Below are 26813 nucleotides of genomic sequence, written 5' to 3' on the forward strand. Positions count from 1 at the left end.
CTTTTCTTCTTTCTTCCTCTCTGACAAATTCTCACAAATGAAAAGAACCCATGAAAGAGAACGGTCAAGACACCAACCACATGACCACTGAGAAGTAATCAAATGGCAGCAGCTACCGGAAGGTCCAGCAGAATCTTTTGGCAGGGAGTTTGAGCGAGCCTTCTGGGTGAAGAGAAGCAGAGGTTTCTTCTTCACCCTCTCTGATGTGCGCAGAAAGAGCAACAATGGGGGGAAAGCGTTGGGTGAGATGTGATTTTTGATGGGCGGTGATGGGATCATATGATGCTTGCATTTGCAGAGGCAAAAAGACAGCAGCTGCTCCTAATCTTGTTTTAAGGGAGCAAACTTGTTGAAAAAAGGGGGAGATTGCCGTTTGCTGGTCCCTTCTCTTTCTTCTCTCTTTCACTGTTTGTTCGTTAATGAATCTATGTACGAGATTCAGACACTTTGGCGCTGTGAACATCACCCACCTCTGATTGCGACTTTGATTTGTTTTATCATCTTTCTAATCCCAAACAGAGCTGCCTCTGGTTTTCTGGGTTGTTGAGCGCACATATAGGACGGTTTGGGTGGCCGAATAATTGAATCCGCCAGCAGAACGGCAGAGAATAGATAGCCGATTCTTGTAAATGTCTCAGTAAACAATGAATGATTCTAGGTTTGCTATCACAGACAAAGTCGATCACCCTTCCGAGGCAAAACCTGTGATTCTTCTTTCTTTGTCTCCTGCAACTGCCGAATAAGAATTTTTACTGTGTCTTCACCAGAAGTTCCCTCAGTCTTGCTTTCAATTAAAAATTCTATAAATTGTAGATTGTCAAGAAGTCCCCTTTGTCTTGTTTTCGATTAAGAATACTATTAAGTTGTAGATATCTCCTTGCCATGGTCTTTCCGAGCAGAATACGATTCCACAATACAAGAAAAAGTCTCCTCTGTTTCTCATTAGTATGGACATCACAGGCTCATCTTCTTCCTTTTTCTTGTTCCATCTCTTCTCAGAAATTTCCCAGCTCAAGCTGCAAAACTATTCAGAGAATACATCGGAGCAGATTCCAACACCACCAAGTTATCAGATGTTCCCATAAATTTTGCAGTTGATTTCCACTTCATTCTCTCCTTCGCCATTGATTACACCATTACAGCTTCTTTGCCGACCAATGGCAAATTCAATATCTTCTGGGATTCCAAATGCCTCAGTCCGGCGGAGGTTCAGGGCATTAAGAGAGCACGTAGCAATGTCAAGGTTGCAGTAAGTCTAGGGGGAGACACTGTACAGAAGGGAAAATATGCCTACTTCGCCCCTTCTTCTATTGAATCTTGGGTACAAAACGCACTCTTCCCTCACCAAAATTATCGAAGAATATGATTTAGACGGCATTGACATTGATTATGAGCACTCCATCCCAGAACTTTTGCAGAGTGTATTGGACGGCTCGTGATGATTCTGAAGAAAAATGGGGTGATATCTTTTGCATCCATAGCACCTTTTGAGAACGATGAAGTTCAAAGCCATTACCTGGCTTTGGTGAAGAACTACAGCCATGTCATAGACTATGTCAACTTCCAGTTCTATGCCTATGACAAGCAGACGAATGTATCTCAATTCATAAGCTATTTCAAGCCTCAGAGTTCAAACTACAGAGGAGGTAAGGTGTTGATCAGTTTCTCCACAGAGGGAGATGGTGGTTTATCTCCTGCTCATGGTTTCTTTACTGTTTGTAAGAAGCTACAAAAATGGGGAAAACTTCTTGGTATGTTTGTGTGGTCCGCAGGTGATTCTAAGAGGATGGGCTTTCGTTATGAACATCAATCACAAGCCTTGTTGGCTAATACAACTCTTTAAAATTCATTTCCCATCAGTCTGTATTGTTTTTTAGGGTTCTAATTTGTAGTCAAATCCAGCAACATCTTTTGAACACAAGGGCTGGATAGTGATCTGAAAAAGCATGGACGCTTAAAGAAGTAACAGTTTCATGCTCCAAACATAAGATTAAATTAGGCTCTTTGCTTAATCTTATTCAGTTGAAACAACAGATAAACTGAAAAGAAAAGATCAGTCCTGCCAAGTCATGGGGTCAGGGAGAGTGAGACCGGCGAGGCCTCTTTTCTCCCGTTCTGGAATAAGCTTCTCTAGGAGGATAGAGGGACGGAAATTGACAAAACGAGGTTTGTAAGACTTGGATGCTGCAGGAGCGGGAACAGACGTTGACGACGGAGGAACTTGGAGGATCGTTTCAGAGAGGAGTTCTCTGGAATTGCCCTGTTTTTTATCCATGGCGAGGAAGAGGAGGAAGAAGAAAACGCGATGCCCTTTATTTGCAGACTCGAACTCCGAACTCTGGTCTGATCTACCGATTTATATTTTATCTGGATTTGGATTTCATCAAAAGATTAAGCAATAACCACAAAAGAAGAGTCCTGCGGAGTGTGGAGCAACGTGTATCATCTGTAACAGCTGAAATCTGAATAAACCAAACATGTTTATCACTTCACATCTATGTTTAAAGCACAAAATATGATTCACAATACATTAGATTTCACAAAGCTCACAAATTCTTACATGGATAATGTACTATACTGACAGTGTAACAGAGGCAACAAACAGAGAAGATAAATAGATTAATTAATGGCGAGATGCCAACAAGGTTTGTGATCTTCGTTCATATTGGAAACCATTCTTCTTCGAGTCATCTGCAGACCAAATGAAGATGCCATGAAGCTTCCCCTGGCTCTTCAGGCTGCCGCACGCGGTGAAGAAGCCGTCATCTGGAGACAAACCACCACTTTCATCACTGATAAAACTGGCCAACACCTTACCTCCCTCGTAGTTGGAGCTTTGCGTGTTAAAATAGCTCAAGAATTGAGATACAGTCGTCCCTTTATCGTACGCATAAAACTGGAAGTTTACGTAGTCGATGACATGACTGTATTTCCTCCACAAAGCCATGTAATGGCTCTGAACATCGTCGTCATCGAAGGGGGCAATGGAAGCAAACGAGATGACCCCATTCTTCTTAAGAGTTGTAACGAGTTGGCCGATGCACTCGGCGAATGTGTTTGGGTCTGCTTTGAAGTGTTCGTAATCGATGTCAATACCATCCAAGCCGTAGTTTTGAATGATCCGGGTGAGTGAGGAAACAGCATTTTGAACCCAAGAGTTGACAGAGGAAGGGTCGAAGTACGCGTAGCCGTCGCTGACGCTGTCTCCTCCGAGGCTCAAAGCTACTTTAACGTTACGGTGGGAGCTCTTTATGCTGTGAACCTGCGAAGGGCTGAGGTTATCGGAGTCCCAAAAGATGTTGAAGTTTCCATTCGTAGGGGAGGCCGAGCCGGAGGTACTGTAATCGATGGCGAAAGAGAGAATGAAGTGGAAATCCACGCCGGGGTTAATAGGGACATCGGAGAACCGAACGTTGTTGAACTCCGCTCCGATATATTCCCGGAAAAGATTGGAGCCAGGGGCTGCTTGGGTTGATGAAAGAGCAAGGAAAGCTTGAAGGAGAATGGCTGAGAAGACAACGAACTTCCAGAGACCCATAGTAGAGAAGAAAAGAGAGAACTAGACAACCTCTTTTTATCGACTGTGCTGAGGAGCATATAAGCTGAAGAAGGGAAGATGAACTTATATACGGACTCGAAGGTGAGAGCGAGAAGAAGAATACACAGGGGGTCCAGTAGAGTGCCGTTCAAGGAGCTGTCCGTTGAGATTTGAATAACATTACGTGCCGTTTGTTTTGATTCTGTTGGGGCACATATTGTTTTTTATTTTGATTAACCTAGCTTGTTCTTATTTTTCTGTCTTTGGACGATTCATGTGATTCTATGTCAGTAAGGTTAAGAGGAAAAGAGAAGATTACTGAGGAGAAGAGAGAACCTTTCAAATATACAAGTCTACAAGCTATCAGACAGAATTAAGGCCGGGTTTCTGTCATACAAACTAGAAGACAGATGATCTTTTTTCTTCTGAAGAGCAACTTGGGAGAAGAGCAATGGTTTATCGTCAATTGTTTGAAGCTGTTCAACCCCCCAAAGAGTAAAAAAATGGTCTCCAAGGACCACAACAAACGGCACATCACGTCCAACAGACAAAAGCTCCTTCAATGGAGCTCTTTATAACACAAGATATGTGACCTTGGGGATCTGTTTCTGAAAAAGTCTCTGGTTCTTCTAGTTCATATAGCATTTTGACTGTTAGCAAGATCATCTACTAAGGATCTTCATAGCATCTTGGAAAGGGCAGGCATCACAACCTCTAGGTTTAGACCTGCCATGAACTCCTGGATTCCATCTCCTTCATTAGTCCAGTAGGAACACAACTCTGGTGTTGCTTGGGGATGGGGTTTATTCCTCAACCAAATCTCTGACCAGAAACAACCTTATTCCCTTTGTAATCTTTGGAACAAGCATAGGCTTCGCCTTTGGCATGACAAAGATGATTTGTATCCACATTCTAGCACCTCGGACTTGGGCGTCAATCGACGCATCTTATCTATAATCTCATTTGCAATTCCAAAACGGGGTTGTTTTATATTTCATAGAACCAGATAAATGCTTTGTTCGCTGATGTTATTAAGCTGATGCATTCAAATGGGATAATCACACACAGTAACCTGCAACTCAGAACGAGCCTGCTCTCCTACATGACACCTAATAAAAGCTCTTCTCCACCACACCTCGAATGCTCTCTGTATGTTGGGGCAATCATCCCCTTTATTCAAGAAGCGATCAAACTAATTTAACAATATTGCTTGCTGCTGTACCATAGGCAGCGTAAGTATCGTCTGACTCAAACCATCTTCAATCAGTTTCTTGTCAATGGATCTACAAGCCCTCCTCATCCATCCGAAATCTTCATAAAGAGCTTCCAACCATGTCTGTAACAAAGAAAATCTTGCATCTTTTGGCACCAATAATTGTCTTCTCCCAACGGCAATGCAAAGTTGAGCAGTAATTTTACTAATGCCAAATCTGTACATGACAGGGATCTTCGAGTGAAGGCTGGCAAGGTCACGTTGGTCTGCCCAAAGCCTTACAAACTCATCTCCCAGTTTTTCTTCAATCAAAATAGCTACAATCCACTGCATGTTATCTGCTTCTCGAGCAACCTCAGCCATTAAAGCCCCACGGTCCCTCCTGTTTTCATCTATGCCTGCCGCCACAGATAAGCAAAGAAGCAGAGCATTGAGGCACTTGTGACAGATGCTGTAAAGGGTATCTCTAGAGACATCACGTTTGCTGACACCATGGCTACTATGAGAAGGACCTTCTTTAAGTAGTCCAGATAGAAGGGTTTTCATTTCTCGCCCGGCTTTCTCATTTTTAGCTTGTAATATACCTGTGAGGAGATGAAGGAAAATATCATCAGCTTCTGCTGAACTGGATGGTTCAACTAAGACTCTTTGGAGAACCTCTTGGATGGGATCATGGAGCTGAAGTTGTTCAAGAACATAAACAACTTTCTCTTCTTCATCCTTAGACCATGGAACAGCTTCAAGATACTCTAAGCACGACATAATTCCTGCCTCAAACTTGATAGCTGCAGATACCTGAGACAAGGGGCTTATGTCATGGAATAGACCTTCAACCTCTTACTGGAAAAGATTGCCAAATCTGATAAAGCGAAAGCAAATTGAGAGGTTAAATTGTTGAAGAAAGTAGGGTTAAATTATGTCTCCTCTTATTCAGAAACTGGTGTCCCTGGTCTCTTCGCGAAGCAATGAAACAAAAAAAGGCCCTGAAATTCAATAAAGCATAAGATTCAACTACAGGCAATGGATTAAAAAAGAAGACAACAGAAGGTACCTTAAGAAGGCCTAAAACCTTCCCAACTTCTTCCTCGACCAATCTCTTCCCCAAATCTTCACAATACATCAGAACTACAGTCTCCACATACACCTCCACATCATCACACTCGCAAATCTTGACCAAATGAGCACCATTCTCGTTCAGCTTCTCTGCAAAAAACCTGCTCTTTTCCGCCAAAACTGCCCGGTGCACGCCCATAGAGACCTTAAACCCATCGTTGGAACTGATAGTGAGCTTGACGTCAACGGCGGGAATCGGCACCTGCGCCACTATTCTCGCAACCCTTTCCTGCAATCTCTGTACTCTATCGGCCTCAAGAGTATTCGCCAGCGACCAAGACTCCTGAGCCATCATTTCCTGGAGCGACGGTGATCGGATTTTCTTGGGGAAAGATGGGGGCGGAGATGGGAGTTTCCTGGAAGGCGAAGACGCGGGCGACCGGGGAAGCCTGGGAGTCCTGGCGGGAGAGAGCGCCATGGCTGAGTCGGGGATGAATCCCTGCTTCAGCATTGTCGCGATTTCGCGCTTGGCGGAGACGCTCTGTTCGTTCTGCGCAGACATTAAAACCGTCCCAGAGATACAATTTTTATCGAGGCAAGAAAACCAAGGAAAAACAGAGAGAGAGAGAGAGAGAGAGAGAGAGAGAGAGAGAGAGAGAGAGAGGAGAGACGAATGTGCGTCGTTTTGCTGCTTCAACCTTGCGTAGCACAGTGCAGCTACCCAGGTGCATCGCTTGACGTGACTTAAACCATAAACGGACGATCTCAGCGTCAAGAGTGTCGGCACCCCTTCGTACACCGACAATTTGGTTAATCAAGCAAGCCCCATTTCCCACTTTCCAGCGCATAACAATTATTCGATGAACAGAGAAGATGAGATGGATATGCTGTGTGATGGATTGGGAGCGACGATGAGTCGTTAACCATTTTTTTGTTTTGTTTTTGTTTTGTGTGAATCTATCTTGCTTTCTTTAGTTCTATCCATCAATGGTAGAAAATGATTTTCCTTTCTGAAAGGAACTCTTAAATAAATTAGTTCTCTCATAATCGAGTGCAGCGACGCCGTGGTTGAGATCAGTGGCGCAATCGCCCGTGGAGACGCCGCTCTTGAACAGGACGGCGTAGCTTGCCACCGAAAACGATGGCAGCGGATAGTTGATGGGTGTAACAGCAGTACCCTTCTTTCTCTAGTCCGTGGCAGAGGGTAGAGTGACATTTTCATACTCGAGGGAGAAGCTTGCCGTAGTCTTATGAAGGATAATTTATGAGCCCATTACCTACAAGAACCTTTGAGTTCTTCGTTCCCCATGTCTCTCCGCATGAATGTGCTAAGACCAGAGAACCGATGCAGTAATGAAAACTGGTTTGGACGAGGCATCGAGAGTATAAAAGTAGATTAATTCAAATAGAAGAGGTGTTTGAGCAGCGGCGGTGACGAGTGGTAAGGTAATCAAACATGGCTTCTGAGAAGGTTACATTACACTGTGCCAAGAACATGATAAGCGAGTAAGTTTAAAATTTTATTTCTCCCATTAATGTCGATCTATTTGACACTGAAACAAAAACAGTTCAGAAACAAAGCGCAAGCAGAATCTAACTAGCAGAGATAAAAACTAAAGATGGACGATGATCGGAGGTTTGAGCTATACGGTTGGATACGATGCTGACATGGCAATACCACAAAGCCCTTCATCGGCGTCGACATCCTTCTGCATCCTAATGTATCCTTCTTCACCCCAGCTTGAGCCCCACGAGTTCTTGACCAACCAATACTTGGTTCCATCATCAGAAGTTCCATAACCGACTGCGGTAACGCCGTGGTCGAGATCGGTGCTACAATCGCCAGTGAAGACTCCACTGGAGTAGAACTGAAAGGCATTGCCACTGGCATCAATGGCCACTGAAACCGGTTGGTTGGCCACCGCCTTCATAAGGGATTCTTCACTGTTAGCGGGGACATCTTCGTAGCCATTGATCTTGGCTGAACTGTTGGATTCCTTGTTGGAGTTGCAGGTGTCATCGACTCCCTTGTAGGGATAGTTATCTTCGGTTGTAAGGCCTCCATTTTTTTTTATGAATTCGAAGGCATTATCCATGAGGCCTCCTTGACATCCCTGGTCATCCCCGCTGGTGTCACAGTCAACCAACTCCTGCTCTGATAAAGAGATCAGCTTACCAGTTCTGAGCTCGGCGACTCCTTCCATGGCAGCCACCGCTGAGAATGCCCAGCAGCAACCTATTGTAATATCACCAGAGTATATAACCCATTAGCAAACACATCTAGAAAATAAGGTGCAGATACTAATAAACCAGGCTTGATTAGATACATACCACATTGGCCCTGGTCCTTGACGGGTGTCACAGCTCCTTCCTTTCTCCAATCCACACTCGATGGTGCAGAACCATTTTCGTACTTGAAGAAGGAAGGAGTTCCCGCCTTGTGTTGAGAGGGCTTAAACCCATTCCTGGACGCCACGAATTCTTCATTGTTGAGATCTGCAAATTGATTGAGACCTAGCCTGTAGGATTTGTCACCGACACTGTTGAATGAATCGATGAACTCGTCATTAGCTTTGAATATCTGAAAACGCTGCTCTTTTTCAGCTGGTGAGTTGTATACGCGTCCATAGCGTGTCATCCACTGCTCGTACCTCTGCCTCGTATTTACTTCATTCAAAGAGCGAGACTCTCCATGAGAGACGCAGACACTGAAGATGAACAACAAAGGCAGGAGTTGACAAAGCTTAGTTGAGGCCATTGTGTCAGATAGGGTTTGAATTGCAGAAGCTCATCTTGAGTGGGGTTATATAACACAGAGACATCTGGATTTGCCCGTCCTGCTTCTTCGCACAGACCCTGCGGAGATTTTGACGGGGTATAGAGACTGGATTCAATAGTTGAAAATGTTCTAAAATTAGTGTCTATACATGGAATTCCAAGGTGGAAGAAAAAAACCGTCACAGCTCCCACTGTCAGAACTCGTGGTGGATTCGGTTAATTCGGATCTGCTACGTCTCCTCCTGACTGACACGGGGAGGAAACTGTCCCTTTTCCGTCTTACCAGCAAAAAAAACACTTGAAACGATTTTCATCCAACCACTGAATGAACTTCAGAGAAAGAAGCAGAAAATTAGTTACAGAGATCCGATTTTCAGAGCAGCAGAAGGGGTTCAAATCTGGTATATCTGTTGGGCTTAAAAAGACCCAGATTTCAGGTACGATTCACCCTACAGTGAATTCACTTTCACTGGACGCTCGACGTTGAGATTATGAATTTTAATGGACATACTTACATTTTTTTTTAATAAAAAAATTATTTATTATATTTATGACTTAATATTCTATTAAATTAATAATTTAAAAGTGATAATTAAAATATAGTAAAAATAATAATTTAGTCAAGTATTTAGAGTAAATATTTTTGTTTAAGTATTCTATTTTTTTATAATTAATTAAATTAATATTTTTATTTTACTTTATAATTATTGCATTAATTTAGACTACACAAAAATCAATCTTATTTTGTTAATAAAATATTCTATTTATTTGTTTGTTATATTCATGACTTTTAATAGTATATTAAATTACTAATTTAAGAGTGATAATTTAGATATTGTCTAGATATTAATTAATTTATTATTTTTATTTAAAATTTTTAAATCCTATTTTAAATTAAAAATTAAAATAAAATTATCTTAATAAAGTTAAATCTATCAAAATATTTTATTAATAAACTCATTCTCCACTTTCCGCTAAAATTTTCATTGTGCATACACTGAACTTTCTATTAACAAGTACGACAGAATCGATTGAAGTCGGAGTCTCCATATCCTGCTTAACTGCTAAATGATACAGAGTTGCTGCCAATAACCTAGGTGAGAAATGATTCCACAAGTCTTGACCATAAGGAAAAAAGGAAAATAAAGAGTGAAGAAATGTAGTTATTTATGTATTAATCTTCACTCGCAACAAAAAATATCCAGAGACAGTCCAGAAATGATAAATCAAATGGAAGAAAGCCCATGCATTCTCCTGCCTCAGGAACGCTTGAGAAGATGTGTCAATAAAGGTTAACAAGATTTTTCGTTTTCAAAGTGAATCCACCTCTCAATCTGTCTGCGCCAAGCTCTGAAATAATCACAGCTTACTTTATGAAACCAGTTGTCCTCTGTGAAGGAATGCAACCAATACACATGGAATAACAATGATAATAGTGAAAGTTGTGCCGAGAGAGAACCTTTCAGAAGATATTTGTTTGAAGATCCATTAGTTCAGGTTCCACAGTTTTGATTTCCTTTTCTACTTCGGTAATCATTTGGACAGGTTCATCTAGCTGAGGAGGGCTCTGCAAACCAAAAGATTTTCAACACCCATGCATGAGGAAAATAAAAGTAACAACAAGATCTAAATGAACAAAATAAAAAAGAAAGAAATTAGCAAAGTAATTGTGAAGAGATCAGGGAATCACGCTGACCTAAAAAGACTGTTTGTATCTATCAACTATGAATAAAATTTGTTGTGCAAGAATTTTGGTCGTTAAAGGAATAATCTTATATGGATTAGTGAGTAGAAAAATGTTAAGTCGGAAAAGAGGCTTCCTAAGTTGTTTATTCATTTTGGTAACTTCACATGGTATCAGAGTACGTACTCATATGTAGGCCTACACGTGAGGGGGAGTGTTAAAGAAATAGTCTTCCCACATGGATTAGTGAGTAGAAAAATGTTGAGTTTATAAGTTGGAAAAAAAACTTCCCAAGTTGACTAGTTATTTTGGGATAGGCCTTAGAACCAACTTCACAATAGTAATACTTAATAGTATACAAAGGTAAGAGCAAAGAGGTGACTTATAAAGAAAGTCGGAAACAAAACCCTTAAAACTGCTTTGAAATGAAACTTGTTATCAACATTAATGAATTTATGACGAAACAGAAGTATAAAATTTCACATTAGTGATGCAGAAATCATCAAGGCAAAGATTCTAACCGTGCACCGAACAAGGGCCCAATTGATCCCATGAAAAAATGGATGTTGCTTGATATCATTGGCTCCTTCATATGAACCCAACCTGTTACCTGGGTCCCGATGTAACAGGCGATACATCAATTGCTTTACAGAGAGGCTTACCTGTACAGCGAAGATGATAAGTGTAAATGACTAATAAGTTGAATATTAAAATATTTATTGTACATTTTAGCTTCTATGTTTTACCTAATCTCCTAGTAGGATAGCAACACTATCAAATGGAAACAATGCCTAGTACCTTACCACCAAAATGATTTTTAACTGAAAATGAATTGTTAAATCCAACTTCACATCCAACCAGTAAAAATCAATAATTGGCTAAAATAAAACTCATCCATGGTGATTTGGAAGCTTAGGGTTGTTAACAGCCCACAAACGCCACCACCGAAATACTACTACACACCAATAGAAGCTTGGATGTTCCACTAATGATTTAATAAATTCAAGACAATAGGGACACTAAAATAATAAATTAAGGTAAAAATAAGAATGAAGGTTGATCCAAGTAGGATGGAATGCCTTACACTAATGCTTTTTGGAAATTTAAGATCCTTATGAAGAATATTGGCAAATGTCTTTGTCCTTGTTTTCCCCCTGAATGGTGTATATCCATAAAGCATTTCGTACAGAAGAATTCCTGTGATTGAGATTAGACAATCAACAAAGCAGAAGAGAATGAGAAGTAAAATGAAATCCGAATATCTTTCTATTAGGACTGCAATTACTAGGATTTCAATGCTGTCATTTTAACATTACCAGAAGAGTTGATCCAATCATTAAACTTTCAGTTAAAATATGAGAAATTCTCAAGAATATTTTGGAAAGATCATTGCACTTAACCAACCCAGTTCTACAGAATGGAGTGTTTGTTACCTAGAGCCCACCAATCAACTGCACTGGTATGGCCTGCTCCGGAAATAATTTCCTGTAAAAGAAGTCAAATCCATGCCAATAAATCCTTGAGATAGTCATTTTATTTTAATAACTACTTTGGTTATTGGCTGCACAGACATTTTAAAGAGTTAAAAAACATGGAAGATATAGCATGATTTGCATCTCTCTTCAGAAATCATGAAAATGTAAGTGCATTACATTTTAAGCTTCAGAAAATGACAAATAATAAGAATCTTATAATTATTATTGTTCCATTATTCTATGCCTTCAATTGACCTACATAACTTGAAGCACTCATCAAGAAAATAGAAGGATTGGCATCTATGGCATTTAAAAATATTCTGATAAGTACATACCGGTGCAATGTACTCTTCAGTTCCAACAAAGGAGTTAGAAGCTCTCATAGGTTCAGCCAGGAAAACGGGATTTGCTTGCTTCCTTGACTTTTTCTTCTCTTGGGCCTCAGGAATCAAAAGCTACCGAAGAAACAAGAAACATTTTAAGTTCCTATTGCAGTTACAGATAGCATTGTCATGGAAAGAGGATCAAGATGGAGAAGAAAGATGTGCTTTCAAGTAAGAGTTTCCGAATACTAAACCCTAAACTTAACCAAGGGTTACTTAAAGCATATAGAATGAAACACAAGACTGTCATGCAATATAGACAAACTTATTGAACAAGGAAACTCAGAACCACCAGATGGTGCAACAATAAAAACAATATTTATAAACATTTTCTGTAACTCCTATGAAATGTATAGAAAGAGAAGGAGATAAAGGAGATAAAGAAGATTAAACAAAGAGAGAAAGAAAGAGAGATAACTAATTCATAGGATGATTAAAGCACCTGTGGTTTGCAAGATGTTAAACATGATAGATCAAAATCTGTCAGTGAGACATGTCCATTACTTTGAATTAAGACATTCTCGGGTTTCAAATCCCGGTATATAATACCTGCATACAGTAATCAAATAGTTTCACAGTTAAGAGAGCTTCATTAAGAGTCTTCAAGAACCAATTAAAATTTTAAGTATGTCTTAGGATTATAAAAGTTTTGCTGCCATCAAATATGCTTGTTGCCCATTACCACATACCTTGACAGTGTAGGTACTCTAGTGCCACAACTACTTCTGCCGCATAGAATCTACAGTTATTAACATTTAACTTCAGCACTTTAAGAAACAGTGGATATTTTCAACACAATAAAATAACAACATGAGGGTTATATAGTTTGTAAAGTAACATAAGAATATAAACTTGGGATAGGACTTCAATCTAAGCAAAAAGAAGTCGCAGAGAGATATGATTAAAAATTAAGACATCAGCTCAAATACCTTACAGCATCTTCCTTGAGGACTTTCCTTGGTTGCCTATCCAGAAGCAGAAAGAGCTCTCCACCAGGAAAAAAATCTGTTATCAGACAGATATGTATTTTGGTCTGTACAAAAAGTAAGATAAGATTTCAATAAAGTATGCTACTGGGTAAAAAATAATAATCAACTTATTCAGAAAGGTAATGACTGTGCAAAAAGAGCTTCATGTACTGAAGTGAAAGTTATTACGAAGAGAATTAAGAAATGAAGAAAGATAAAAAACAGGTGGCGTCCACATAAAGTTAAGAACAGAGAACAGCTAATATCATTTAATTTCACTAGTTTAAAAGAAATTAATTCTTTTGTTGGCACATATAGGTATGAAAAGTAAGGATTTAAACCTGAAAAGATGCATAGAGTGCAGGAAGGAAAGGATGATCTAGCATGTCAAGAATTTCTCTTTCCGCACAAGCCCTATGTACCTGCAGTGAAGAAAAAAATTCTCATCCAAAAGGAGCCTCATGATCCAAATCCAAACAAGTTAAAGTTACAGCAGATTTTCTTATCATCTAAATAATGATTGTCACTTTGGTTAAATATTTTGATGGCAGTAAACTTGGTACTGGCAAGCTTAGCTGATGATTCCTGTCATTGCAATTGGAGGTAAAAAAATTTGACAAGATTAACACCAAAAAGTCCTACTATTAACTAATATGAGGGGGATGAGAAAAATAGATTTCCTCCCCCAAAATGATCTCAGGGGAATGTTGCCCAGAGTTTCTCAATAAGCCATAAAAACTTACTACTCTGTTCCTGAAATTGAATTTTGTCCGAAATAAGAAGATGGTACTAAAATGACACATAAGCAGCAGATCGTCACATCCATCAAAGCTTTATCTTGAGTATATTGGTTTGGCACATGACCAACTGGTGAACGCCGTAGTTTTGTTACCCAAGAAGATTAGATGGTATGTTAACTTCCTTACTTGTTCAAGGTCACATGCATGCCGAATAGCAAGTAGTAAAGAAAAAAAGCAAAAAAAAAAAAAAAAAAACTCTCATTTATCTGCCTCATCCACAGATGCAGCTGATTAACCCTACAGATATAACCAAAGGAAAAAAAAAGAAATATGCAAACATCACACCAAACATGGCATGATTGAACATCGGGTGACAATACTATCTTCATGCTTGGCACTATGACTTTTGTACCTTGTTACGATTAAGCATCACATTCTTGTCCATAACCTTCATAGCAAAGTATTCTCCACTTCCAACCAATTCCACCAAATGAACACTGCAAAACATTCTGAGGTTTAGATCCATACACTTTAGCTTTAACATGATGTGGGAGATACATTCAAATAGATGACATCAGAAGCTATTCTAAACCTCAAAGAGATTGTAGTGACCATAGTATATACAACATATAAAGTCGTTTTATGTGTTATCTATAGTTTGTTTCCCACCCAATTTAAGAATCCAGTTTTCTACAACATCCTAGAATTGAACAGGAATTACACATAATTGATGAATATAATGTCAAAGTCTTAGGCAAGAGTACTTCCCAGGAGGTCACCCATCCTAGAATTACTCTTGCCCAAGCTCGCTTAACTTCGGAGTTCTGAGTCAGATACCTAGCCAATACAACCCGAAAAGACTAGTAATTTAAGGTGCGGAGAGTCAAGTACCTAACTCAGACCACAAACTCTAACAATAGTAGACGGAACCACTCTGACACCCACCCCGCCCATTCTGGAGCCGCTTCTCACGGGATATGAACGCGGGCCGTGGCATACCTAGCTCTGATACCATGTCAAAGTCCTAGGCAAGAGTACTTCCCAGGAGGTCACCCATCCTAGAATTACTCTTGCCCAAGCTCGCTTAACTTTGGAGTTCTGAGTCAGATACCTAGCCAATACAACCCGAAAAAACTAATCATTTAAGGTGCGGAAAAGCCAAAAGTACCCAACTCAGACCACAAACTCTAACAAGAGTGGACGGAACCACTCTGACATAAAATAGTATTCTAAAATAACAAAAGACCACAAACTCTAACGAGTGGACGGAACCACTCTGACATAAAATAATATTCTAAAATAACAAAGCATAGAGAGAGAGAGAGAGAGAGAGAGAGAGAGAGAGAGAGAGAGAGAGAGAGAGAGAGAGAGAGAGAGAGAGAGAGAGAGAGAGAGAGAGAGAGAGAGAGAGAGAGAGAGAGAGAGAGAGAGAGAGAGAGAGAGAGAGAGAGAGAGAGAGAGAGAGAGAGAGAGATTTCACATGAGAATACAAACCTGCCTGTGTCACCGGATCCCAAAGGCTTTACTGGCCTGAAGTGCTTTAGGCCTATCTGCTCTCCACTTTCCTGAATCTGAAGATTTGGATGTTAATTTACGTAAAGCAGAGAACTAAGAGTAGCATTATGCTAAACATGTAAAGCAACCGAAACTGTTAACTGATCTAGTTCATGATTTTCAGTATAAAAAGCAATTAGAAATCCTAATTGTCTTATTCATAAAAATAAGCAATCTTTAACCACTCGATATTAATAAGTAGAACTAGTCAACCAAGTAAAGAAAAAATAAACACCACAAAAAAGCACCATAACATAAGCACTTGCGTAAAATTTCAATTTATCATAAGCGACTTCCAGATATATGGTATTTTTGCAAAACTGTGTAGGTTAGAAGTCAATATACCTTTTGGATGGCTCTCCAAGATGGGCTGTCTCTTCTGTGAGGCTTAGGAAGAACTACCTTCGAATGGTTGGCCCATAGATCCTCAGGTGTCTAGTGGAAACCAAATTTATGTCATCAGAAAATGCATACATATATATATTGTATATATAAACTCAAATTTTGTGTAGAAATTACCAAATTAGCGTCTGGAAGTTCTCTCGCAGCTTCATCAACATTTTCAGCAGTTTTTTTCACCTAAATTTGGAGACAGCAGTAATTGAGACATATTTATTAGCGTCATAGCAGTGAACTTGCGAAAAAAACTAGTTAGCACAAAACCGATGAACAATGAAGTTGATAAGACAAGCAGAAAACTGACTGAGAAAAGTAGAAATTTTTTACCAGCTTTGCGCTCTCTTCTGCTTTTGCCTCCGGAATACAGTTATGAAGAGGCTCAACATGCTCACTACCATCCAATTGTACTCCAATGAAATATTGTACCTCCCCCTTTTTACAGGAAATAAAATATATGATTTTATAAGTCAGGAAAAGTAATGCAAATCGAAAGAAAAGAGACCACAGACAACAATAGGATACGAAAGAAGTCTCATTACACCTTTTGGTCACGCATGGGCTGGAGGTGGAACAGATTCCAAAACTTCTTTCCTACATTGATTGAAACGAGTCAAGTAATTGGAATGAAGAAATAAAAAATTTAAATTTAAATAATTAGTGGTACAACATCATCAAAGAGAAACATACCACTTTTCGTATAGTTTATGAGTTGGACAGTAACATCTGTCTGGTTATCAATAGCCTTTCTTATTTTTCTTACTGTAGCAGGATCTGTTTCAGGGCCTTGAAGAAACCTGTCATCACCCATAAAAGAGTAGGAAACACAAAAAAAAACCAAAAAGAAAGTTTGTTTCACTTAGAACATACAGTTAATGTTCAGCTCACTGTTCCGAGAAAAATCAGGAGGCATAGTTCTAGCTCTACACGTTAATTTATGTATCTAATACTGAAAAATATTTGGAACTCTAGAATGCTGAAGCAAACGAGTAAAAATATTTAACATGAAGATCGTAGAATTTAGAGGGTTATACGTGAGTAAGTTAACTGCCAAGTTGCTCTCTTCTGGAGACTTCACACAAGAATCGTATATTTAATCTTGAAGACTTCACACAGGAATATTTCTTGCTGTTTGATACCTATTTGACCCAGGAGTTCAACCTGCAAGCGATCTAGTTCAAGTATTCACGCACTTCTCCATTTGAAGTACAAATCTTGAAGACTTAAAATGAAAAATCAGATTACACCCATGATCTTTTAAGAACAAGAACATGCAATTGATGAAACATGGATACATTAATATTTTGAGCATATTGTTAGTTATGAGTCATACTAGTTCAAACAGTATCTAAACTCGATCTAACTACCCGGTTGGAAGCCACCGGTCCAATGGGGGGGCCAATTTTTAAAATCAAAATTGTTTGACCTTCAAATTGAAGGAAGAAGACTGGTGGATGGTACAAGGTAATTAAACAAACAGGAAGGAGATTTCGTGAACAATGCAACAGTAAAGTGCAAAGCTACATGCTGGAGGTGCAAAATTGCGAACCTCTTCAACAAGTAGGTATTCTAAGGTTATAGGTCGTATAATGTATTGTTATAGTTCTTTCATCAAATGTCGGCATCATTTGTATAAAATATTTTACTTGAAGTTCGAACGAAGTGTAAAATGCTCTTCAAAGCCTGCAGAAGTGTTAATACATTTTTCTTTAGTTGTAAAAACTATTTACTATTTACCATGTAAGGTGGCACAACTGGTCATTGGAGATCTGGTAGTGGAGGGTTCGATTTCAAGCAGGTGGAGAATTGTGTTTGCGTAGAAATATAAAAACTAAGTTCTTTCCAACGAGAAAAACATACCTGCAATTTCTTCCCAAGATCTCTTCACGGCTATATTCAGTGAGCTCCAAGAAGCTATCTGATGCAAATATCTGCAGTTTTACAGCAAAGGAAACACTCGAATAAAGAGTTTTTCTTCCAAAAACAGAGAATTTAGTTCAAGGAAGAACATATCCTTACAATGGGGTTATCAGGCAATCTTGGATCCGTTATGACAAAGTTCTTTTCTATACGTTCAAGTGTAGTTGCGAGGTCAAATCCCATTCTCATTTCTTTCTGTCTCACTCTGTCATCGAAACTTTCTGGCCTTTCGTCGTCGCTATCCGCTGACGGATCATCTACCATGGCTGCCTCAACCTCGTCTCTGTCCATGTTGAAGTTCTTCCCCTTGAGCCTACATGCAAGCAAAGAGCAGCCCTCATAAGGCCGTACATCAATCTTATCGAGAACTGCCACGGATAGCTTCATACTGAAAGACGAATTGCACTCACCCCATGAGTGTACGAAAACCAGATTTCCTCGGTTTCTTCCCTCCTTCAGGGATCTCACTGATCTTCTGCATTGAACTTCTGCGGGCACCTTGAGAAATTCGTCTTCCCGGCGCAATATTCTCCGAGATTCTCCTTCCCATCGAATCAATTTTCAGATTCTCTCTCTCACTTTCAGATTTACGTGTAAATGGGCGATTTGTGGATTCAGATAAAGCTCGCGGTTGCTTCACTGCCATCACCAGCTCAGTAACAGAACTAGTTGCACTCTCTTTTTGTCGAGCTGCAAAAAAGATGGGAAGGCGTGCATAATCTAATTCCAAACCTTAAAAAATATCTTTTGAGGATTAAGATGTACTGTTTTTCATGAGTTTGAATGTGCTATTTCTAATCAAGTAGAATCTATGTTCTTACAAACAAAGGGAACATGTACAAGATCAAATTTACCGAAACATTAAAATTTATCATCTAAAACAGAAACTCTTATTAATTCATGACAATAGGTCCATTCACACCATACGATTCGACCCATTCATATGAACCAATGAGAACGGTCTGATTCCATAGCTCTTTCTTTTTTATATATCCAGCCAATCACCTGGCCGGATGAAAGTGGGCTCATACATAATGTGCCGTGTACTAGCAGTGATTAACCGGTTGCATGGATTTAGTTTGAATCCCATTATATTCACCTCAAGGGAGAATAAGCTCAAGCATAAGGGAAAGAAACTAGTGAAACTTACCATCATATCGAATTAGTGATTCGGGTAAGCCATTCGGACGAACCGTTTTTTCTTTTGCTCCCTCAGTGTGCTTGCTGACCTCCACTTGCATTCTGTTAACACAAAAATGAAAGGAACTTATTCCATGAAAGTGAGCGTTAATCATAACATGCATGTAGGCTAGTTACTAGAAAAATTGAAAGCTAACTGGCAAAACGTGCTAGGACACTCACCCGATAAACTTGAGAATATTTCCTGTCTCGTCTTTGATGGGTGAGATGGTTAGGAGGTTCCAAAAAGGGGTCCCATCTTTTTTGTAATTGAGTAGACGGCCACAGAAACTAGTTCCGGCTTCCAGTGCTTCTCGGAGCCTCGCGATCTCAGCAGGGTCCGTCCCAGCTCCTTGGAGGAACCGGCTGCACAGTAGATGACGAGTTTATCGCCTTAAAACTACTGACTTTTCATTTAAAATGAAGTTCCTCTTTTAAAATTACCCAAAGCTTTAATTTTTTATTATTTTAATTTTTTTTAATATGCCTAATTTTATAGCTAGTTTGTACTGTCAGGAAAAATTTCAAACAATGGGAAAAAATATTTTTAATTGGATTTATTATATTTATACCATCTTATTTTAATTTTTTTCCCATCATCTTCTATTAGAGCAACAAGAACTTACTTATTTGTCAGTAAAAAATCATTAAAAATAAATAAAATAAAATAAAAATCACTTTATCTCTTAGTTAATAAAGTTTCTCTCTAAAAATGATAGAATTCGGAGAAAAAATAAAAGAAATCGAAACTTGAGAGAAAATATTAATCATCAAAGTTTTAAAATATTACTAATTTTTTTATTTTTTTTCAAGTGTATCCAAACAAGATAAATTATATTTTTTTCCATTTTTTCTCTTATTTTCTTTGTGCATCTAAATGAGAAAAAATAAACCTCTTTTTTTTCTCTCTTTCTCTTTGACACTGAAATAAAAAAATGGGGTAATTTTAGTCAAATAAAAATTATTTATCTTATATTTTTATTAAGATAAATACAACTCAAATATAATTTTTAAAATTCGCAAAAATCTACTTTTGAAAGAAAACGCCATGGAAAGGCAAGTATAAACCACAAGACCAGAGAGGAAAGGTAACTGCGTTCCATAATCCTCAATTATTGAGATCGGAGACCACACATTCTACCAGCCATTCGGAACCATGGAGTTCAGAGTTCAGCGATTCTCTCAAACAGCCTAGGTATGATACATACCTCAAATTACTAATTTGGCCCACAATCCAAACCACCGACTCAAGCAAAGAAATATCGGAAGATAAATGGACGTTGCTATCCTCCAACAGTCTCGCTGCCCTCATCAAGGAACATTAAATCCACCAACCACCTTATTATCTTACTGTGATTTCTTTTGATTCTAGGGTTGAATATAGCCTCAGAAGATGGTTCTTACTTTTGGACCCCATCTCTTTTTCCTCTTATTTCTCTCCTTTTAGTTAATATTCATCATAAGGATAATTTTCCTAATTATTTTGAGTATTCAAATTTTGGGTTTCAACCTTTTGGGTTTAAGTTTTCTTAGTTTCTTAGTGAAACAAAATGAAGTTTATTTTGTACATTTAATTTTTTAGGATCTAACATAAAAAATAATTACCAGGGAGAATGAGTCAATAGGTCATACCAATTTCTGCCGATCACTTCTTTGGCCAAGTAGCCCGTCATCTTAAAGAAACCAGCACTAGCGTACATGATAGGATAATCAGGTTTCGTAGCATCTGATACCACGAAAGTCTGTTGGAAAGCTGATAATGCATCCTTCAGCTCCTCCGAGACTCTCGGAAGCCCTTTATCTTTCCCTGCCTCCGAGTCTTCTGAGCTTCTCATAGAATTACCTGTCAGCGAAGTGTTCGCAGTTCTTAAAATGTAAGAAGGCCATTTGAATTGCAGAGTTTCCTCCTTAAGGTTAATTTGTAAATTGTAAAGTGGGTGTAGCAGTGGTAATGTTTAAGACCTGAATCTCTCCTTGATGTCCCTCTGTTTGCATCATCTCCTGACTTCCTCACTCTAACCCCTTGTAACTTTCCCGTCTCCTCATCGGTCTTTAATACCAGACCCCATTCTGCAGCCCTCTGTGCAGCTTGCCCAACCGCCCCAGTCAACGGAGCTTCTTCTTTCTCGTTCTGTTCGGGAATACTAGAACTGCTATCGTTCTTCTGGTCTTGGAAAATGGTGATAGTTTCCTTTGAGCGGTTACTCGCATCCTTGATGGCCATCCATGGAGGGATCGTCTCCTCCATCGCTCTCCCGGACCTAGAGAGATTGAGAGCTTCCTGCGTTTCGGGGGCGCCATGTCGATCTCCCATAGCCTGCCATGTAGGAAACTGAGAGAACCTGGACGTGCTGCCGGGTTTCAAAGAGAAGGTTGATGGATTGAACACCTCCAGCGAGCCGCGGGAGTCTCTTGGCAGCGGAGGCTTGAGAGAGGACTTTGGCGACAGGTCCGACGGCTCCATTCCTGCACATATCCGGAAATCAAGTTTTTTTGTTTTTTTTTTTGTTTTCTGAGCACAGCTCTCATAAAAGGAAACTAATATAGTTCCATGTCGGATACTACCTGTGATTGTAGCAACCTAACTGAAGTATATAACCGGAGAAGGTAAGCAAGACTTGGAAACTCCTGAATTACCAAACGCGAAACAGAAGAGACAAATAAGTATTAACAGACGGGTGATGAGGAAAATTTTCCATTAATCAAATTCAACTATTCCCACACGCTCCCGAGTCCTAAACAGAAAACAGAATCCAAAGAAACTCAATATTTCTGTTTACCAGGTGAACTGAAAATGTTCAGAAGTTAAATCTTTCTTCACCCCCACATAAATTCGAAATCTTAAGCATTATACCAAACAGACACTACAAATAGCAATTATACCACTGGTAAACAACACAAATGGAAGAGGGCAAACTAAATAGGCCAATCTAACTCAAAATGTCCATGAAAAGATTTATTGCTAAGCTATAGATACAATCATTAAATTACCAGACAACTAGTTCGTTCGTCGTGGGACCAAATACGGCTTTCTGACCAAAATTTATAGATTCCTCGTGGCTTAATGTTACCCAGTGCTACTTCAAACATTCTTGCATGAGGGGTCCAAAGAAAATTTTTCCCAGCATAAAGTGGAAAAAGAAAAGTAGAAGCCAAACATCTCAAATGCCTGTCCCCCCAGTCCCAATTTAGTTCCAAGAATCCAACTCGCAATGATTTACGTTAGTCGTCCATGTGCATGTGAAAATGTTACGTTCATGAATAGATGTTAGACTACTAACGGGGTTAGGGGAGGCACAGATCAGGTTTACCAAAACCTGAATCCGATCTTCGACTTCAAAACTCGAACCTGAAAAATATCCAAAAAAAAACTTGATTCATCAAACCTGAACTTCACCCAATCACTATCCTTGTAACCCGTCCCCGTAAACCGGACCCATCCTCACCCATCTCTGTAAGACTCGACTGAAAAACCTATCCGGTTTTTTTCCCCCTGCCTCCGACCCAGGGGTGAATTTACAAACCCGACTTTGGATTTTTCGGGTCGGATCGGGTCGGGTTTTACGGGTCGGGTTTTCCGTAAAACCCGACCCATGCTCACCAAAACGGGTGAGAGATGAGATCTCCCATACGGCAACCCTGTCGATTTCGTGGCGGTTAAAATGCTAAAACAGAGCTTAAATTATTACAGGTGAGATTAGTATTGATATGCGTTTAAGATTACTTTTAAGTATTATATTAGGTGATAAGTAGACAAGCTTAACGAACTCCAAAATCGTTACAAATTTCCGTTTCTCCTCTTCTTCTTTGCTATTTGGTGTCGGAGATCAATATCTGAAATCCGTGACCTGTTCTTCTCACAGCCACAGAATTTCACCTAAGTTTCTGAAATTTGAGGCAGCAAGCAACTGATTCGGGTAGACAGCTACTTTGAGATTGTCACCGAAAAGGAAAAAAAGGTACAGACAACTGAAGCAGAGCTTCTGAACCTTTAACGATTTCCTGTAACTAAACTAAAAATGAAGACGGACAGAAAGTAGATCAAAGAGCAATCCAGAACTAGAAAACGAGCCAAAAGTGGCGTCGAACAAAATTCAAGTGAGAAAAGGAACTAATACTTCCGTCTTGAACAAAGTTCACTGGAACAAAGCTATTAGAAGCGAGGAGAGACCTGACTGAAACGGAGACGCAGAGAAAGAAGATCGGAGATCCGTTCTAAACCATAATAAAAACTTGACTTCAGAGAAAAGAAGACTCAAAATTTCGTTTCGATCAGAATTGAGTGGAGCGACAAAGTGAAGATCCGGTCTCAAACTTAAACTCCGAAGCTAAAACTAGAGGCCAACGGAAACGAAGCAGTACGAAATAACAAGCAGAAGAAAAAGAATTCAAGATTTCTGTAGTCTGAACTTGCTAATTCATTGAGGTACTAGTGTTTCTATCTCCAATTCTGCAAACTTAACTGCGAAAAGCAATGACAGAGGATGAGTGCTTTACAGTACCTGTGAACAGAGTTGAAACTGGTGGCGCAAGATGTGAATAAAGATCGTCTGCACAGGATGAGGTTCCGAGGTCCTAGCACTGATTTGTAGAACAGATGCAGAATATCCTGGAATTTATAAGGAATAATTGGTGATGGGAGGAGGAGAAGCAGCACATGGCTCTGCACGTACAACGAAAAAGGATCATGAGGAGCTGAGCAGGATTTCTGTCACTTGCGCCGATTTTCTTTGTTTCAGGCAATTGGAGATTTTGGGTCTCCGGCTGAGACTTGTCATTTCTCTGTTTCTGTTTCCTTGTTCACACCCTTTCGGCAGTGAGACAGAGACGGCCGGGCTGAGTCGGGACAGGGAAATTGTCGACCGGGTTCGTTCAGTGGGGGCGACAAGCAACCGGATGACTGCCTGTCCGTGGGGACCGTTTGATCTGTGCTTTCTGAAAGGAGCATGGGAAATCGCAGAATAGAATTCTTTCAGGGAAGACATGACAGGACACGTGGTCGTGACCAAAAAGGTTTGCTGATCTGTCTCTAATTTCCTATGCGCATAATACCATGATAAACCCTTACCATGAGAAGCCGGAGAAAGGTGTTCACCGGCCATACAGACGAAAGAGACGGAGAGAAGGGTACAAACTTTCCTTTTTCTCTCGATTGAAAGAGTGAAAGGTACAAAGTTAAAGCTGAAAGCTGATACCAAAAGATCAAAAGATGAAAAGATGGGACACTTTCAACAAAACTTGAAGCTTCGAAGGAGAAGAACATCGGTTTTCCAGAAATTTACGGTGAGGAATTATTGGATACCTGTTTGTTAAGATTAGGTTTTATTTTAGATTTTCAAAAGTTCCGGCAAACGCCCTCTTCCGTAGCACTAGAAACGCAGGTCCAAAGAAGGTAATGGTTTGATTAGAACAGAAATTTTTTTAGGTTTGCACTTTGCATTGATGGAAAGGGTAAAGGAACGCTTGATGACTGCCATCTATTCCGATGTGACATGGGACAGGTTGGCCTCTGAAATGAATTGTAGCAGAAAAACGAAAGAAACAAAGAAGACAATAAATGCAGTGATATAGAGGGTAAAGCATGAGCTGAAAAGGCGAAAAGAAGAGGGATCCGGCGGGAAGATGACCGGCGCCACACTTTCCCGTGGGGCGGTCTATTTTTCGTCTTTGTTTTTTTAGATTAATCCCGTGAGACGCCCTGATAGTAGGGAGATGAATCAATGCTAGGCCGTAATGGGTCGACAGAGACAAGAACACTACGGATACCTCTCTCATCAGTTATCAGATCTTTGTCGCCTTTGCATTATTTGTGACTTTTTTGTGTGTGGATAGGTGTAAATAGCAATTGCTTCCACGATGCTTTCAAGCTTCAGATGACTGGTAAACCATTGGTAATGGACTTTTATTTATCCAAACTCATCCATTGACTATAGATTCGATTGGGGGTAAACTGATGTTCTCTTTCAAATGAGAATAGACTGCACCCATTTCCGAAATCAGAACTGTTTCTCATCTGTGATAAATGTCACAGACTGGTGAAAGATTTTCACCCACACACAGGCACCTTATCTCTTCTTCGGGTCCTTATTTGTCTCATTGAAAGGGTTGATCATTGATGGATGAGTTCAGTGGGAACCCATCTACCCGAGAAGTCCTATTCGTCTGAAGATGCGCCCACATGTTGAGTGGTTAAGGAGCTCGTTTCAGAGTACAAACAGATAAGAAAACTATCGATCAGAGGAAGCTAATGGAGTTGTACAGAAGAGGCCATATGACCTCTGAACATCTCACTTTCCATCATTTGTCCTCAGTTGTCGAAATCTGCTTCACCCCTTGACACTAAGTTTTCAGATTGCGTGTAGCCTATGACTTGTGAGTTGGAGTCTGTTTTATCTCTCTTTCTTTTACTTTTCCCCTTAAAATAGAGTTTTATTTAAAAAAACAGGTTTATTCATTTCTGATTAGTAATATATTTTCCATTTTATATGCTTTAAATTTTCTGATTTTGTGTTGTTCGTTCTATGTGTCTTTGTTTCTTGTTTGTAGTTTTGTTTGCAAGCAGGGATTGCACGGCCAAGTTCAATTTGAGCCATTTGATCTGAAAAACAGACCTGCTTGGTACAAGGAGACAGTCTACCTTCTCTCAACAAGGTCAAAGCGAAACTATTTTTAGCCCGTATCATTGTTTTCCATTGTTCTTAGTTCATCGTTTTCATCTTTTCATATTCAAAACAGGTGCCTTCACTTGAGCATGACAACAAAATCATTGAAGAAAGTTTGGAAGTTTTCAAGTATTATTGATACACACTATTGAGGGCCCGAAACTTATCCTTGAATTAAGAGTGATGACTGCATATAGTGACACATTCGTAAAAAATATGAGGAATAAGTTTAGATCCTATTTGGGAGATAGGGCCCAAGTTCACATGACCAAAGAAAACTCATATATCCAAGTGTGTTGCAAGATGTGACCAAACTCATAAGACCAAGGAAGACCCATGCATCCAAGAAGGGTTCAAGGCCCATAGATCAAGGAGAAGGCCCATAGGCCCACATACAATGATGACACGATGGTAAATAAATAGTCATCTCATAAAATTAGTATTAATGTAATTAGGTTGAAGTTCCAGGGTTAAAACCCTAAACTCTAAATTTATGGGTATTATTGTAATACACCAGTTTCATTAACTTATAAATAGAATTTTAGGGGGAGGGTCAGGATATCAAGTCTATAACTTCTTCTTCCTTTGGTTTTCTCCCAACGGGTCTCTCTCCCTTTTTCTCCATGAACTAAATTCATGGAGTCCTGAAAATCAACAGGTATCAGAGTATTGATTTTCAAGATTCTGACTATGATTTTTTCAAGATCCATTTTCCTTCGTTTTTCCCATAGTTTTTTTTATTTTATTTTATTACTCATGTTTATTTTTTAGTACCTACACCCCTTAGTTGATTTTTTTCCAGATTGATGATCCATAAATTTGTCGTATTCTCATAATTTTTTTTAGGATTATCAAGTGAATCCAGTCTGATTGAACTCGACTAGACAACAAACATGCCAACGGGTCTCATCTTTCACCGCTGTTTACATCTCCAGGATTCTCATCATGTTCGGAAAGGTCGTCGCATCAAAGCAAAGTTGGCCCGTGGCACCTCAACGTCCCCATGAGTGCTTCTGAGTCAGGACCTTTTGTCTCCGTAGTCGGGGTGATCGGTGTTGTTGGTCGCCACCTCAGAGACTGGTGAAGAGAGAAACATGCCATCTTAGAGACCGGTGAAGAGAAAAAAACGCCCATGAGTGCTTCTGAGTCAGGACCTTCTTGTCGATGCTTGTTATCTTGCTGTTTCTGCCTCTCTACTGCTCAACAACAGTTTTTCGAAGACGGATTCTGCAAATCAATCTCTACCTTCATTCCAGAAATCTGGAATTGT

The 26813-nt window shown here is 39.6% G+C and overlaps 4 protein-coding genes and 1 pseudogene across 5 annotated transcripts; 1 reads left to right on the plus strand and 4 right to left on the minus strand.

The window, feature by feature from the left end:
- Positions 1–224: 224 nt before the first annotated feature.
- LOC137965372 (chitinase 2-like) lies at positions 225–2081 on the plus strand (annotated as a pseudogene).
- Positions 2082–2493: 412 nt separating this feature from the next.
- On the minus strand, positions 2494–3574 carry LOC137965559 (chitinase 2-like). The gene has a single exon (XM_068811826.1). It carries the CDS (start codon positions 3536–3538, stop codon positions 2624–2626), a length of 915 nt encoding a protein of 304 aa, XP_068667927.1. The 5' UTR covers positions 3539–3574; the 3' UTR covers positions 2494–2623.
- A 302-nt stretch (positions 3575–3876) lies between these two features.
- On the minus strand, positions 3877–6418 carry LOC137965635 (BTB/POZ domain-containing protein At5g60050-like). The gene is made up of 2 exons (XM_068811913.1): positions 5803–6418; positions 3877–5546 (listed from the first exon to the last, which is right to left on the minus strand). Exons 1-2 carry the CDS (start codon positions 6364–6366, stop codon positions 4731–4733), a joined length of 1380 nt encoding a protein of 459 aa, XP_068668014.1. The 5' UTR covers positions 6367–6418; the 3' UTR covers positions 3877–4730.
- A 971-nt stretch (positions 6419–7389) lies between these two features.
- On the minus strand, positions 7390–8562 carry LOC137965373 (senescence-specific cysteine protease SAG39-like). The gene is made up of 2 exons (XM_068811673.1): positions 8136–8562; positions 7390–8040 (listed from the first exon to the last, which is right to left on the minus strand). Exons 1-2 carry the CDS (start codon positions 8560–8562, stop codon positions 7448–7450), a joined length of 1020 nt encoding a protein of 339 aa, XP_068667774.1. The 3' UTR covers positions 7390–7447.
- A 1044-nt stretch (positions 8563–9606) lies between these two features.
- On the minus strand, positions 9607–23624 carry LOC137965558 (phototropin-1-like). Of its 2 annotated transcripts, XM_068811824.1 has the most exons (26): positions 23384–23624; positions 21447–21509; positions 20844–21347; positions 20514–20724; positions 19065–19247; positions 18853–18944; positions 18113–18392; positions 17802–18015; positions 17643–17713; positions 16473–16579; positions 16327–16376; positions 16113–16217; positions 15906–15965; positions 15732–15821; positions 15327–15403; positions 14245–14329; positions 13434–13514; positions 13054–13157; positions 12814–12863; positions 12567–12673; positions 12077–12196; positions 11700–11751; positions 11351–11463; positions 10788–10928; positions 10042–10149; positions 9607–9932 (listed from the first exon to the last, which is right to left on the minus strand). In XM_068811824.1, exons 3-25 carry the CDS (start codon positions 21343–21345, stop codon positions 10045–10047), a joined length of 3000 nt encoding a protein of 999 aa, XP_068667925.1. In that variant the 5' UTR covers positions 21346–21347; positions 21447–21509; positions 23384–23624; the 3' UTR covers positions 9607–9932; positions 10042–10044. The 2 variants fall into 2 exon arrangements, with proteins under 2 accessions (XP_068667925.1, XP_068667926.1); XM_068811825.1 differs by lacking the exons at positions 21447–21509; positions 23384–23624 and having other exon boundaries at positions 20844–21418.
- Between the last annotated feature and the right edge of the window lie 3189 nt (positions 23625–26813).

The sequence above is a fragment of the Aristolochia californica genome, unplaced genomic scaffold (genome assembly GCF_029961685.1).
Source record: "Aristolochia californica isolate CCGP_79_NKW_82.1479 unplaced genomic scaffold, dmAriCali1.0.hap1 SCAF_5, whole genome shotgun sequence".
NCBI classification, from domain to species: domain Eukaryota; kingdom Viridiplantae; phylum Streptophyta; class Magnoliopsida; order Piperales; family Aristolochiaceae; genus Aristolochia; species Aristolochia californica.

Bases quoted from the DNA above. Each gene is read 5' to 3' on its own strand.
- LOC137965559 (XM_068811826.1), bottom strand. From the start codon at position 3,538: ATGGGTCTCTGGAAGTTCGTTGTCTTCTCAGCCATTCTCCTTCAAGCT.
- LOC137965635 (XM_068811913.1), bottom strand. From the start codon at position 6,366: ATGTCTGCGCAGAACGAACAGAGCGTCTCCGCCAAGCGCGAAATCGCG. The intron at 5,547-5,802 runs GTACCTTCTGTT...CCCTTGTCTCAG, and splicing joins AGGTTTTAGGCCTTCTTAAG to GTATCTGCAGCTATCAAGTT.
- LOC137965373 (XM_068811673.1), bottom strand. From the start codon at position 8,562: ATGGCCTCAACTAAGCTTTGTCAACTCCTGCCTTTGTTGTTCATCTTC. The intron at 8,041-8,135 runs GTATGTATCTAA...ATATTACAATAG, and splicing joins CAAGGACCAGGGCCAATGTG to GTTGCTGCTGGGCATTCTCA.
- LOC137965558 (XM_068811824.1), bottom strand. From the start codon at position 21,345: ATGGAGCCGTCGGACCTGTCGCCAAAGTCCTCTCTCAAGCCTCCGCTG. The intron at 16,218-16,326 runs GTGTAATGAGAC...TCCTGTAAAAAG, and splicing joins AGCCCATGCGTGACCAAAAG to GGGGAGGTACAATATTTCAT. The intron at 15,404-15,731 runs GTATATTGACTT...CCAAATCTTCAG, and splicing joins CTTGGAGAGCCATCCAAAAG to ATTCAGGAAAGTGGAGAGCA.